Below are 13364 nucleotides of genomic sequence, written 5' to 3'. Positions count from 1 at the left end.
TACAGATGAAATAGCTAAAGCCGAAAATGAAACGCGTTATAGACGATCTGCTGCGGTATTCGGGAAACACCAGCCAAGTGTCCTAGAATTATATACAGCAGTCCCGGCGTCACTACAGCAGATGGAGGACTCACTGATACCAATAGAGAAAACAGAATAATATTAATCAATCAACATAATCGGGCTGAGCCAGAGCGGTCGGTAATCAGTATTCGGTACCCCCGGCTCGGCGATTCAAACGGTAACCGTCATCCTGCCAGCCCCATGTCGGACCGAGCCCTGTGATTCGCCGGCCTGAGACGTTTGTGCTTGATTCCACCAACCAGCGATTCGATGCGCGTGCGTAGCCGCACCTTTTCTGCATGCCGCGGAGGATGCCGGGAGCTGCTATTTATGCAGAGAGCAACCGATCGCGGCAGGTACTTGTGCGTTCGTCGGGAGAGGCAGAGATAATGGCGGAGGGGGATAACCGGAGCACGAACCAGCTGGTGGGTATGATCCGCACGGGTAATTAGCGCTACCGATACGCCCCTAATGTCTTGTGTCAGGGCCCTGTCAGTGCATAGAGGGCCCCGGCCCTGTACCCACGGCACCTTATTGTGTGGCCTGTCATCTGTCTGCAGACCTGTCACCTGCCGCAGCTGTGAGCCGGCCATTAAATCCCTCCTCCGGCCATTTATACCAACAGTCATAACTATCCTAGTAGCCAGGCGGCCCTGTATCGGGACTATTATCATAATTATCTTAGTAACCAGGCAGCCCTGTATTGGGACTATTATCATAATTATCCTAGTTGCTAGGCAGCCCTCTATCGGGGCTGTTATCACCCCTGGCCTAATAGCCAGGCAGCCCTGTACCGGGGCTTATATCATAATTATGCTAGTAGCCAGGCAGCCCTCTATCGGGGCTTATATCGTAATTATGCTAGTAGCCAGGTCGCCCGGTATTCAGGCTGTTATCATAATTATCCTAGTAGCCAGGCAGCCATGTACTGGGACTATTATCATTATTAGCCAGGCAGCCCTGTATTGGGACTGTTATCGTAATTATCCTAGTAGCCATGCAGCCATGTATCGGGATTATTATTTTGGCTCCTTCCCTTTTGTTCTATTTCGCTATGATCTCTGTTGTGTATCAGATTGCGAGCTATAGATTGTAAACTCTTCTGAGCAGGGCCATCCTAATCATTTGTTTCTGTAAATCCAAATTGTAATGTTGATGCAGTGCTTGGTACATCCTGGTTGCCCGTTGTACATCACCATGGAACATGATGGTGCTACGTAACTCAAAGTATGATTATAAAACTTGGTGTACGTTTTCTCCAACCATTATAATGACTTTTTATTATTTTATATAAAATATATAACTTTTATTATATTTATTTACATAACCCATCTAGCTGTGCCATGGGTTATAACGGCCCTATATAAAGAGGAGTTTATAGACTGGATTGTATGACTGACAAATAACTGGTTTATTCTATAATATATATATATAATGTATGTATGATATACTCATGCTCTGTAATGAATCCAAAATCCGCGACTGCCATGTGAAGAATGCTTTTCCCCTGTGTCACGGGCGGCCATGTCCGCTTAATGACGGGCCTCCGATAGGGAGGCGTCTCGTGCCGGGTTGATTAATGAGTTGCTAGTATCTGCTCTGCATGCAGTGCCGTCTAACACTAACGGGATGAGTACATTACAGACAAATCAATAGGATGCTAGACTTCGGGGTTAATTTATTATTATGTCTGGAAATATGTTATGAATGCAGGAAATATGTTCTGAATGTAGTAAACATGTAAGAATGAGACATCAGAGCTCGTGTCTCTGCGCATGCACAGTATCGCAGGCACCACGCAGGAATTATTATTATTATTTTTAAAACGTCTTATTTATTCCAGCCTGGTGCAGAACCCATATTACCCCAGCTTGGCTGTATTACCCGGCATGGCCACGCTTACTTTTGTGGAGGGTAGTAGGGACTTAACTCCTTGAGTATCAGAGGACTAACTTCTCTGGCCCTGCAACGCTGGAGTCCCCCATGTCTCAAAGGGCCAGTCTGTTGGCGTGTTTGCAGCAGGGTTTGTTATGAGCTGTCATGGCGAGTAAACAAATGCCCCTTCCAACTGAGAAGGACACTGCTGAAAAAAGCCTTGTGTTTGGGTGGCTGTAGACTCGGGTGCTCCTGGACCATACCATTCTCAAACAAACATTTGGCATCTGAGATTTGGGAATATGTTAATTATCTGTATTTGCTGGTTTTTCTGAAGTGTCTACTCTGCTGTAACACTTGAGCTGTGTCATCTATTAAGCAATGACATCACCCACTTTCTCCAAGTGTGGACCACGCTAAATGGACATCAACACCATGATTCATGATAGGACATGGTGACAAGGAATTGCCGCAGATAGTCCAGTTGGAGACGGGAGATATATTACCTTTATTTACTGTTTTTTATTTGTAGCAAGTTAGGGATAAATAAAGAATTAAAAGTGGTTGTGATTCAGAGTTTAGTGATCTTATCTAATGGTATGTTCCTGCTGATGAGACTGGCTGTTGGGGCATTACAGCTATTTTCAAAGGGTCAGTGATGCCCACGCTCCTTTTCCACAAGTATCAGCAAACTGTTTTGCAGATGCCAGTCTCTCAGAGGAAAGCATTGAGTTGCCCCTTTCATGCACTGGTCTTCAGGACACGTGTTCACTTGGTCCTGGTGCTTTCTCCACTAGTGGCCGTTTGCCCGGTTCCTACATACATGGGTACTTCTGGAATTTCTGTTTCAATAGTTTAATGTGTGATTATATTTGCAGGCTGCAGAGACTGCCAACCTTGAGGAACACTTCAGAGGATGGGGTGACGTCATTCTGGTCATTGATCGTGTTCTTCGTTGGGAGAAGCCATGGTTTCCAGCCGTTGTGATGGGAGCGATGTCTTTTGTGTTTTTGTAAGTAAATCAGACCCTAAAAATCTCAATATGAGCTTCTAATACCTGCACGTGTTCAAAGACACGAGTGGGCTGGGGTGAGTGAGTTTGCACACTCCGAGTGCTTTCTCCCTAAGAGAAGGCTTTCTGGCTAAAGTGCTACCAAGTAGGAATGGGAAAATATTAGATGTTTTATTATTATTATAGAATATTAACAACTGTTGCTTAAATCTGCCTGCCAGATTTTGCATTTTTCACAGTTCAGTAATGCTAAAGGTGTTGACAAATAAAAATAACGAATACATGCGCATCAAAATCCCGTTGGAAGCGCCATCTTCCTGCTCTCAGGATCGCTGAGCCATAGGTTTTTGCTCCCCTATCGGTTTAGATATTAGATCTAGCAAATCCCGAGGTACGTTTCTTAGAACTGAGTGTTCCCCTTTAAACCACCAGGATGTGTTCATTTGTGGGCGAAAGGGTTTTTGGCTAACGTTATTGTAACATGTTCTTGGCGTTTAAGACCAAAGAACCGCCTTCTAAGATTTTTTTTATCGTAGAAGGCCCACCTTCAATGCATCGATATCATTTAAAGCAGAGTGTTGCTGTCGTTAAAAGGGTTCAAATATTTGGAACGTGCCCTTTTTAAACTGGTATCAGACCTATTATACACAAAGCTCTTCTTGCAGGCTGATTTACTACTTGGACCCTTCTGTCCTCTCCGGGGTGTCCTGCTTTGTCATGCTCCTGTGCCTGGCGACTACCTGGTCCCAACTCTTGCTCCCAGGGTTTTTGGCTTCAAAGAGTGGTGAGTAGAAGTTTAAATACGCTTCTAGCGATCTGTTTTACGCCCGTCTGCATTTAGTTCTTCTCTACCCGCTCTATTTTAGGACCACTGAGCAGCAACAAAGATTTCACGAGATCTGCAGCAACCTGGTGAAAACTCGCAGAAGGGTCATCGGTTGGTGGAAACGTCTCTTTGTCCTGAAAGAGGAAAAACCCAAAATGGTAGGATAGTTTGGGGCGAGCAGGACTGATACTATGTTTCTCACTTCATATTATTATATATCTATGCACAAACACAGATGAATGTCTTTACACCATACTAAGGGTTTGTGTACATGTAAGAAAGTTCTTCTGGTCTCTTATAATTTCACACAACCAGCTTTCCTACTCTGGATTTCTGTGATTTCCAAAAAGAACAGTAAGGGTGGGAATGGAGTGCTATCCCCGAGATCTCGGCTAACCTAAAGATATTTCTCACTGCCAATGCAAGTGGTTGAAATTAAACGTTCAGGTGGCAGGATAGCCGTAACTTTGTTTTTGCCTCTTTTGTCCCGTCAGTATTTCATGTCTATGATATCTGCTCTTGCCGCGGTTGCTTGGATTGGACAACAGGTTCATAACCTTTTCCTCACGTACCTTATCGGTAAGATGATTTATTAATTTTTTCCCCTTGTCTTCTCTCCATTTTTTCACCTCTCTTGTTCTCTGCATAAAACACCTTGATCTTCTCCGTCTGATGTATGAACTAATACTTTTATTGCGGCAGCTGTGTGTGCTAATAATGCCAACTTGCCTCTCCTGCTGTTTATTTATAAAATGCCAACATATTGAGCACTGCTGAAAAAAGGGTAGTTTTTAAGCCTTTTAGGTTTATTAGAAGAAGCTATACTGAGGCTACTACTCATGTGGGGTTACACGCGCATGTGATCAGAAAGGTATACGGATACATTAGTTCAACAAAACATGATCGCTGCTAACCTAGTAGATCAAAAGCAGAAAGAAAGAAGAATTCTTCTTACCTTCCGCTTTCATTGTGTGCAGTCAAAATGTAAACACGGAAGATGCCCTTCTAATTGTGTAAATCAAGCAGTGTGTGTGTATATATGTGTATATATATATATGTGTGTGTGTGTGTGTGTATTGGGTCTGCCTTATTTATATACAAAGTAGCCAGCCTAATTCCCTGTTCTCAGAATTTGCATAGTTATTTTCAACCTTTTGGTTAAGATATCGTCCCTCTTTAGTGGAAGCTAATTTGGTTCTTCTGGTGATTGTAAGGGTTGTGGACGGGCCAAGGGGAAGTATCATCGGGGCCGAAAACCGATATTCTAGTTCATTGTAACCCAGATCTCGCCATCTGAAAGTAGTACCTTTTTTTAAAACAAAGGGATTACACTAGTAGGCAAAAAGAATTGTACCCAAAATGACCCTAATATCCGAGCCAAAGCAGTGCCAGGTATTCTGCAACCCCAAGTAAAAAGACTGATAAAGGTAATTGAATTGCTTGGTTTTGCTAGATGTCTCTTTGCTGGATTACTTACAGGAACGTTTCCCCGAGTGATATTGCTGATTGTCACTTTTTTATTGCTGTATACATAAAATGAGCTATGAATATCCAAAATACCCAATTTTGTATGCTGTCCGACACTATTGTAATTGGGTAGAATGTTTTTTGTTTGATTTTTTTCTTCTCTGCCATAGTGATGTTAATAAGGTTTTTCTGTCGTTTTTTTTTTTTTTTTCAGCAAGCTTCTTGCTGTTGCTTCCCGGTCTCAACAAACATGGAATAATCACAAAATATGTCGGAATGGGAAAGCGAGAAATCAACAAACTCCTGAAACTCAAGGAAAAGAAGAACGAATGAGCTGCTCGGCAAATGCAAAAAAATGACAACTTCTATGACAGCATTTTTTTTTAATAATTTTATTTTTGTCAATATTTGTGTTTTTGGGGAGGGAAAAAACCCATCAGTTTTCATGCTACCGTTCGCTTCCCCAATAACTGCCGATGCTGTGTCTTTTTAAACTGGTTGCACTGAAACCGTTCCCGTTTCTTTGGCGTACAGAGTATCGCTATTCCTTGGAGAGTGTGTTTTAAAAACTGCTGTATTGTGTTTCATCTCCGAACCAACGTCCTGAGTGCGAGACCTGCGTACCTTTACCACTTTTATCCTTTTTCTGATTTTTGTAAATATACTTTTTTTTTTTCTTCATGTTTGTCTTGATGTAGAATGCTTTTTATTTGTTTGAGGAATCTAAATGTTTGTCTTCCTAACGCCCATGGATGTAGTAAAAAAAAAAAAAAAGTCAAATATTCCTCTGTTGTGTTTTAATTGCGCCTGTGTGACTATCTCAATCCACCCCGATCATCGCTGATACACAATGAGACCCGCCATAACGTTCTTCAGTTATTTACGCAGTCAATTGACATAAATGGCGACCACAAGTCTGTATATTATGTGTATGTTGTGTCTTAAATCTTACACGAGTGATGGCGTGAGGCAGCACTCACGCTCTAGGTGCCGAGTATCGCTTCGTACTTGCCGAGTCTTGTCTGCGCAGCCCTTGGGACTTTGTCTAATTGGACCAAAGGCGCCTACATGCAATAAAAGCTGAAAATGTATTATAGAGATATGACAGCGGGTCTTCCGGGTTTCTCGTTTATGTGCCCCCCCCCCCCTCCGTGTTCTCACTTCTCCCCATAGTGTTAACGCTGCCAGTACCGGATTGTACACAGCGTAATGGAACGAAAGGACTGAAGCATTTCTTACCCTGTTACTTGATCCCTTCACTATTAATCTTTAAACATTCTTCGACAATGTTTGCGCTTTTCATCCATGCTTCTGACTGACCTTCGCTTCCCGATGAGCTGCTATTAGATTGTACCGGGCGTCACCTGTACGCGTGCGATGGGATGATTTCTGCTTTATTTCCGCACGGAAAGTTTCCAATCGTGGTCTTAAGGAAGCCGGCACTTAACTCTTCGGGCTCCTCTATGTACGTGTTCCCCAGTATATGTATAGGTGACGCTGTGTGTACGGGAAACGCGCGTCCCATTTACGGCCTCCAATGGAAAGTATTGGTTTTCAAAAGTGCGTCTTCCAGATCCATATTTGGTTTATGGATTTTCAATAAGATTCCATTTGATTTAAAGTATTTTCGGCACGATATCAATTCTATTCCCCGGTAATGTAAGACGAGAAGCACGCTAGCCACAAAAACCAAGTTTCATCATGATGGCCGAATTGTGCTTATTTGCCATCACATTCTATGGTTGGTTAATAGGACAACCTATATAAACAGCTGGTTATAACGCTAACCATGTACCAGGGCTGTACAACCCCTGCGCACACGTACTCTGCGTATCGCCGCTCGAAAACACGCAGTTTATTGGTTTTTAATTCATTGTCCAAGCTGGGATATCTGGCCCTCAAGGACAAACACCTCCCAGCCTCCCCCTGTCACCAACAGAGCGCTAAGCGAGTGATGTATGTACTATAATAACGGGAAGCGCGAGATGCGATGTTTGTGATGACGAAAAAGTTGTGGCCAACAAATGGCCGCTGTTGTTTTCTCTTGATCTACACCTTCGCCCGATATTTCGCTATAATAGTGGGGATGGAAAAAAGTTCTTCCCAACATAAGGTGACCTTATTAGATCCTTAAAATACCTTTATTGCTTGTATGGCTGTATAACCCTGTGATACACTCACACCCAGCAAACACTCTTAGCGCGTGGAAAAAAGGGACTGCCCATCCTAAAGAGTGACAGTTTGGTGGTCTAGATATACATATATACAGTAAAGAAAAGCTTTATAACCTATGGATGTAGAGACATACAAGGAAATAGGGACTGTGCTTCTTAAACAGGGATGCTATGGAGGTATGAGTTTATATTTCACAAAAAGCAGATGTTTGGCGCTCGGCGGGTTAATCCCGAGCCTGCGGTGGAATGTGAATGAATTAACGCTTCCGTGGCTGGGCTGCTGTTTATTTTTTCTCCGGCAGCCGCTGCTCTGCCCGGTTTGTATCAGATGTATAACGGTCCTGTACGGCGGCAGCCGTGTCGGTAGCTGTAACCGAGGCTCTCACACAACTCCGCGTTACCCAAAACACTACTGCGAAAGGCAAAGCAATCGATAACAGACAAACATTAGCGAGCGCTGGGAATGGATTAGCTTGGCGATGGATTAGTCACGACTAGTAAGGGTTTTTTTTCTGTCATTCGCCTCTTCTCGCGAGACCTTAAAAGTTCCCATATCGCCCCGCGAGCTCTTCCTCCTCCCTCTTTCCGCCATACTGCAGACCCGGTGAGTAATGTAGCACTCCGGGCCTGTCTAGAATCTGTTCTTTATCCCGGCCATCCCTCCTCTCAGCGTTACCTAATCATGGTATCCATAAAGCACAGCGCGGGCGCTGTCGGTAAAGCCTTGTATGGGTAACGTTTAGCCGGTACGTGACCGTAAAGTTGGACATTGACGCTGGCCCGGCGCCGTGCATCCTTCTGCCTAACTGCTGGCTTTGGGGGACTCTGCTGCTTCTCTCTGAAGCCGATTTACCTATTAAAGCTTCCGGCGTTGGGCTCCAGCCCGTATCCGTCTTATAAAGGGGTTATATGTTCTGGTGGAGTCGTGAAGACAGCCAGAAGATGACTGGGATCCTGTGTCTGGGGGGGGCCTCTGATGCTTGGAGCTGGGACCCTGTGTTTGGGGGGCCTCTGATGCTTGGGGCTGGGACCCTGTGTTTGGGGGGCCTCTGATGCTTGGGGCTGGGACCCTGTGTTTGGGGGGGCTTGGGGCTGGGACCCTGTGTTTGGGGGGGCTTGGGGCTGGGACCCTGTGTTTGGGGGGGCTTTGGTGCCTGTGACCCTGTTTTGGAGGGGCTGTAATCATGGTCTGTGAACGGGTTCTAAGGATTGTGTGCCTTTTAGTTGAAATCTTTTATAAGCTCCTTTAAACTGGTTGGGGATAATGCGGTAGACACTTTCTGGTCTGAACCGTTTCTTTACCTTGTTGGGCTGTATTGGGCCCCGTAGTATGTAATGGGCTGCATTCTCCAGGGTTTTCTGTATGGTGAGTTTTTATGAATTAAATCTGTCTGGACTGTTCAGGTTTTGGCAGGTTGTGTGGGGTTAGGGGTTTGCTGCTGGATCTTTTGTTGGCTCTTGAGTTTATCTAAATTGTAGGCTCTCTGGAGCTGTTGTGTAGATCTGGTTTGTGAATGAATAGTTGGTGCTAGTTCTGCCATTACTTGTACAGACTTAGGTGCTGCGTCCATGCCTGTTCCACATCTATTTACTACAATGAGAATGTCATCTGATACCTTAAATCTGTTTTATGATTCAGGGTGTCGTGGGAGGTATTTGAGTTACTCTTGTTTCTATGTAATATACCAGTGCTGCAAATACACAACTCCAGGCTCTGTCTCTTCAGCCAGGGTTTTAGTAATTAAATGCTGGCTCTTTCCAGTATGTATTTAATGGCCGTGCCTGATGGGCTGTATGGCTCTTGTCTGCCATCAGTTGTCATGTGTCTGTAGTATTTCTTGTTGCTGCTTGATCTCTAGATGCTGGGTTTGTCTAAGTGTTTGGGGTTCTAATCCCAATGCAGTTGCGAGTCTCCTGAAAGTGTAGAGGTTACTGCCATCTGTATAATGACACTTCTGTTTTGCTTCCTTAGGCACCATGGTGCGCATGAACGTTCTTGCAGATGCCCTTAAAAGCATCAACAATGCAGAGAAGCGTGGCAAGCGGCAGGTTCTCATCAGACCGTGCTCAAAAGTGATTGTGCGTTTTCTTACGGTGATGATGAAGCATGGTAAGCACGCTTTCAGTGTTTCACTTTGAAATTGATATTGGTCTATTTGTATTTTAATTACGTGAAAATCATCATTTTAACTTGTCCCTTTTCTATTCAGGTTACATTGGTGAGTTTGAAATTATTGATGATCACAGAGCCGGAAAAATAGTCGTCAACCTTACAGGCAGACTCAACAAGGTAAGAGTTATGACTGCGGGTCTAGTGTTATGGGTTTCTTTTCAACCCTGCCAGCTGACTGCTGGCCCCATCATATAATAGCTGTAGAACTTCAGTTTTACCCGACAATCGTCACTTCTAGAATTGTGAACGATCCTTTTCTGGCTGTCTATACACCCATTATATATTAAGCCTTGCAATAAACACTTCATTTGAGACCATCCTGATAATTATAATGGCAAGTGTAGCGTTTCTCTGCTTGCTGTTGGCCATCAATAAGACTCCTTGGTAAAGTTTGAAATATGTCAGAAGTCGGTTTTATTTTTATGGTGAAATAAACAAGTGAACTGATTTTCAGACCACAACAAATTCAGCTATCTCCTAATGTGACATTTCCTTTTCAGTGTGGCGTCATCAGCCCCAGATTCGATGTTCAGTTGAAAGATCTGGAGAAGTGGCAGAACAACCTGCTCCCTTCACGTCAGTTTGGGTAGGTTCTTTAAGCTCTTTGGCTACCTTAAAGTTTAATAGTAGAGTTAATTGACCCCTATGTATGGTACATTACACCATGACTTGCACCAACCCATGGTGTGGTTCACTCTTATAGTGTTTGCATTCTGTGTCCTTGTGGCAAGTTTAATTGCCTATGGGCCAGATATAAATGGTCTTGATGCCCCCCCTCTTAACAGGTAAGGCTTTGCCATATTGTAACAATATCATGCGAGCCCCTCCAGTCCTAACAGTTACCTGTAGTCTATGCTCTTAAAGGAACAGTCTTGGACAGCCCTCCTACACTTTGTAGAGGTGTTTGCTTTTATTTGCACCAGTTCAGCAGCCTACCATGCAAATGACTCTGCACAATTAAATTAACATGAAAGCTTTTACCCAATGTGTAATGGCATTTCCGACGGATCTCCGCAAGGAGCTGCTGGACTTATCCTTCCATGTTTCTAGGTGGGTTGGGATGTTGGTTGTGTTGAAGAGCTGTGGCTTTAAATTAGAGGGTAGAACTAGGCTAGTATGGTTTGAGTAGAAGAGCACCACTTCCTACTAGATTACATTTGTAACTTACCCAGAGGGAAGGAATGGTGCCTTGGTGTGATTTGTTATGTTGTCGGTAGTTTCCTTTATATTGATACTTGATACAGTAGTTTTATTAGGGAGAAACAATATAACAGTGGAGAACGATTCTGCCATCTACTGTGCCTATTTTCCTGATGTAAACAAGCAGACCGTAATCGGTCCTTAATCTTGCCTTAGATTCAACATAGATTTGTCTGTCCAATTCATGTTTAAATTCCCTCGTATTTGGCCTCTACCACTTATGCTGGGTGTCTGCTCTGTACATGCACCACCCTCATTAAGGTAAAACGTCCTTATATATGAGCCTCTAGTTCTTAGTTTGGCTTCTTGATATAAGGTTTCTCCTCTGAAATAAACATTCCTCCTGTACTAGATCCCCTCTTACAAGCTATACATTGGCATGTGTGTCCCTTGATATAATTGGGCGTTGGAGGTTGATCTCTGGTTTGGATTACAATGTGCAATAAGTCTAGGAATTTTTTTTAAAGTGTCAGAACAATTTTGTGCAGCGTGTAAGAGTAAGGTACGTGTGTGGGCTGTGCTCACTAAATAGGGAGTAAAAAGGATAGCTTAACATTTGATCTTCCGGCTGCCATATGAAGAGCCCGTTCCTTTTTCCTCTTAGTAAATGCTTTGTTGCACTGTATACCGTATTGGCTCGAATATAGGCCGCACTTTTTCCCCCCCACTTTGTCTTTAAAGTGCGGGGTGCGGCCTATATTCGGGGTCTAGTGCCCGACGCCCGGGACATGTAGTCCCGGGCGCCGGGCAGGGTAAGGATACAGATCCCCCGCAGCGGTGCAGGGGACCTGCATCCTACTCCCTGATACGCTTGGACAGCCTCCCCTGCCAGCACTTTCCACAGGGGGGGTGCCGGCACAGGAGGTTGTCTAAGCGCATCGTGCGGATGGTCACCGGCTGCGGAGGTTGTTTACCCGCATCGCCGCAGCCGGTGACCGTCCGCACGATGCGTTTTACCTCTGCCCCCAAGACTTACCAGAGGAGACTCCCGGGTGTCTTGCGGGGCTGGCGGGGGACATCTACGCAATACGCGTATACAGCTTCCGGTGCTGGCACATCAGCTGAGTGCCGGCACCGGAAGTTGTGTACGCGTATTGCGTAGATGTCCCCTGCCGGCCCCGCAAGACACCCGGGAGTCTCCTCTGGTAAGTCGGGGGGGGGGGGCCAGAGTGGCAGCATATCTGGGGGGGGGGGGGAGAGTGGCAGCATATCTCGGGGGGGGGGGGGAGGAGAGTGGCAGCATATCTCGGGGGGGGGGGGGGGGAGAGTGGCAGCATATCTCGGGGGGGGGGGAGAGTGGCAGCATATCTTGGGGGGGGGGGGGGACAGTGGCAGCATATCTTGGGGGGGGGGGGCAGAGTGGCAGCATGTTTTTTTTGGTGCTTTTTTAAAGAAAAAACCTTTCTTTAAAAAAGCACCAAGCTTTTAGGGTGTGGCCTATATACGGGGGCGGCCTATATCCAAGCCAATACGGTAATACGGGGGATTTAATGCCCGTGTGCAGTTATTTCAGGAGAAGCTCACAGATGGGGACGTCAACTTAACCGTCAGCTCTTGTAAAGTTGAATACACGTTCAGATACACTGCAGCCCTCATCTGGAGTTCAATGCCTATGCTAGCTGAGCTACTCTAACAGATTTTTACTACAAATGGATAGAGAGGTTCATCTGTTTCTCCACATTTTGGGTCGCCATGCCCCCTCAAACTCCTCTGGCAAGTAGGACACTTGATTTCTGCGCAGGAGATGCTTGAGGCCGTTGGCTGTATCATGATGGATCTCTTCCTGAACTCTGCTCATGGCTGCCAATCCTTTTATTATGGATTTGTTCCTTTTGAGTATGGAATGCTGAAATAACTGCTTCCTATTGTACAAATCCCAAAGCACATGCTGATGTCCGGGTGCCATGCTTCAGGAACAAGGAATCTGTTGCCTCGTTGCTATAAATGCATATAATAACCCGCTGCCCCTCCAAGCAGTGTGTATTTGCACCCAAGGCTGTACAGCATTAAATGTTACTGCACGATATGAGCTGCTTTTCACCGTTTTGTGGCCCGGTTAGTATATTGGATCTGCAGTTCTTGTAATTTCCCCCCTTGACTAACCGCGATGTGCTTCTTTCAGATACATTGTGCTAACCACTTCAGCTGGCATCATGGACCATGAAGAAGCGAGGCGAAAACACACAGGAGGCAAAATCCTGGGATTCTTTTTCTAAATCTGTACAACAGGCAGGACAATAAACTGGTATCAAACAACTTGTCTGTTCTTGTATTGCCTTGACTGCCCCTGAATGTTTAAGTTTGGGTCCTCTAAGCAGCTTGCCCTGTGTGTACATTCTGATCGTATGCAGGGAGTTTGCAATATTCCTTGCTTTGGACTGAGGGACATGACATGTAAATGCATCACTAGATAGCAGAGTAGAAACATTAGGTCATAAAACTGTTCATGGGCAAAACATTTTTAAGCAGTGAAGTCTCCCCTGTCACGTACTGCAGATCCCGAACATGACACAGCCCTGCAAGGCTGACCTGTGTTACAAAGTTGCCATTTTACCCTTAATTGTACTTTATATT

General features: G+C 44.9%; 1 protein-coding gene and 1 pseudogene across 1 annotated transcript; both read left to right on the top strand.

Moving 5' to 3' along the window:
• Positions 1-449: 449 nt before the first annotated feature.
• Positions 450-5576, top strand: LOC149277486 (ADP-ribosylation factor-like protein 6-interacting protein 1; annotated as a pseudogene).
• Positions 5577-9394: 3818 nt separating this feature from the next.
• LOC149277485 (small ribosomal subunit protein uS8-like) lies at positions 9395-13018 on the top strand. Its single transcript, XM_089502828.1, has 4 exons — positions 9395-9527; positions 9628-9707; positions 10091-10176; positions 12913-13018. Exons 1-4 carry the CDS (start codon positions 9395-9397, stop codon positions 13004-13006), a joined length of 393 nt encoding a protein of 130 aa, XP_089358954.1. The 3' UTR covers positions 13007-13018.
• The last annotated feature ends 346 nt before the right edge of the window (positions 13019-13364 follow it).

Source organism: Sceloporus occidentalis, unplaced genomic scaffold (genome assembly GCF_023333645.1).
Source record: "Sceloporus occidentalis isolate IW3139 unplaced genomic scaffold, rSceOcc1.0.p SCAF_213, whole genome shotgun sequence".
In the NCBI taxonomy this organism is placed as follows: Eukaryota; Metazoa; Chordata; class Lepidosauria; order Squamata; family Phrynosomatidae; genus Sceloporus; species Sceloporus occidentalis.
The sequence above is the reverse complement of the archived record's forward strand: the minus strand, read 5'-3'. Positions and strand labels throughout refer to the sequence as shown.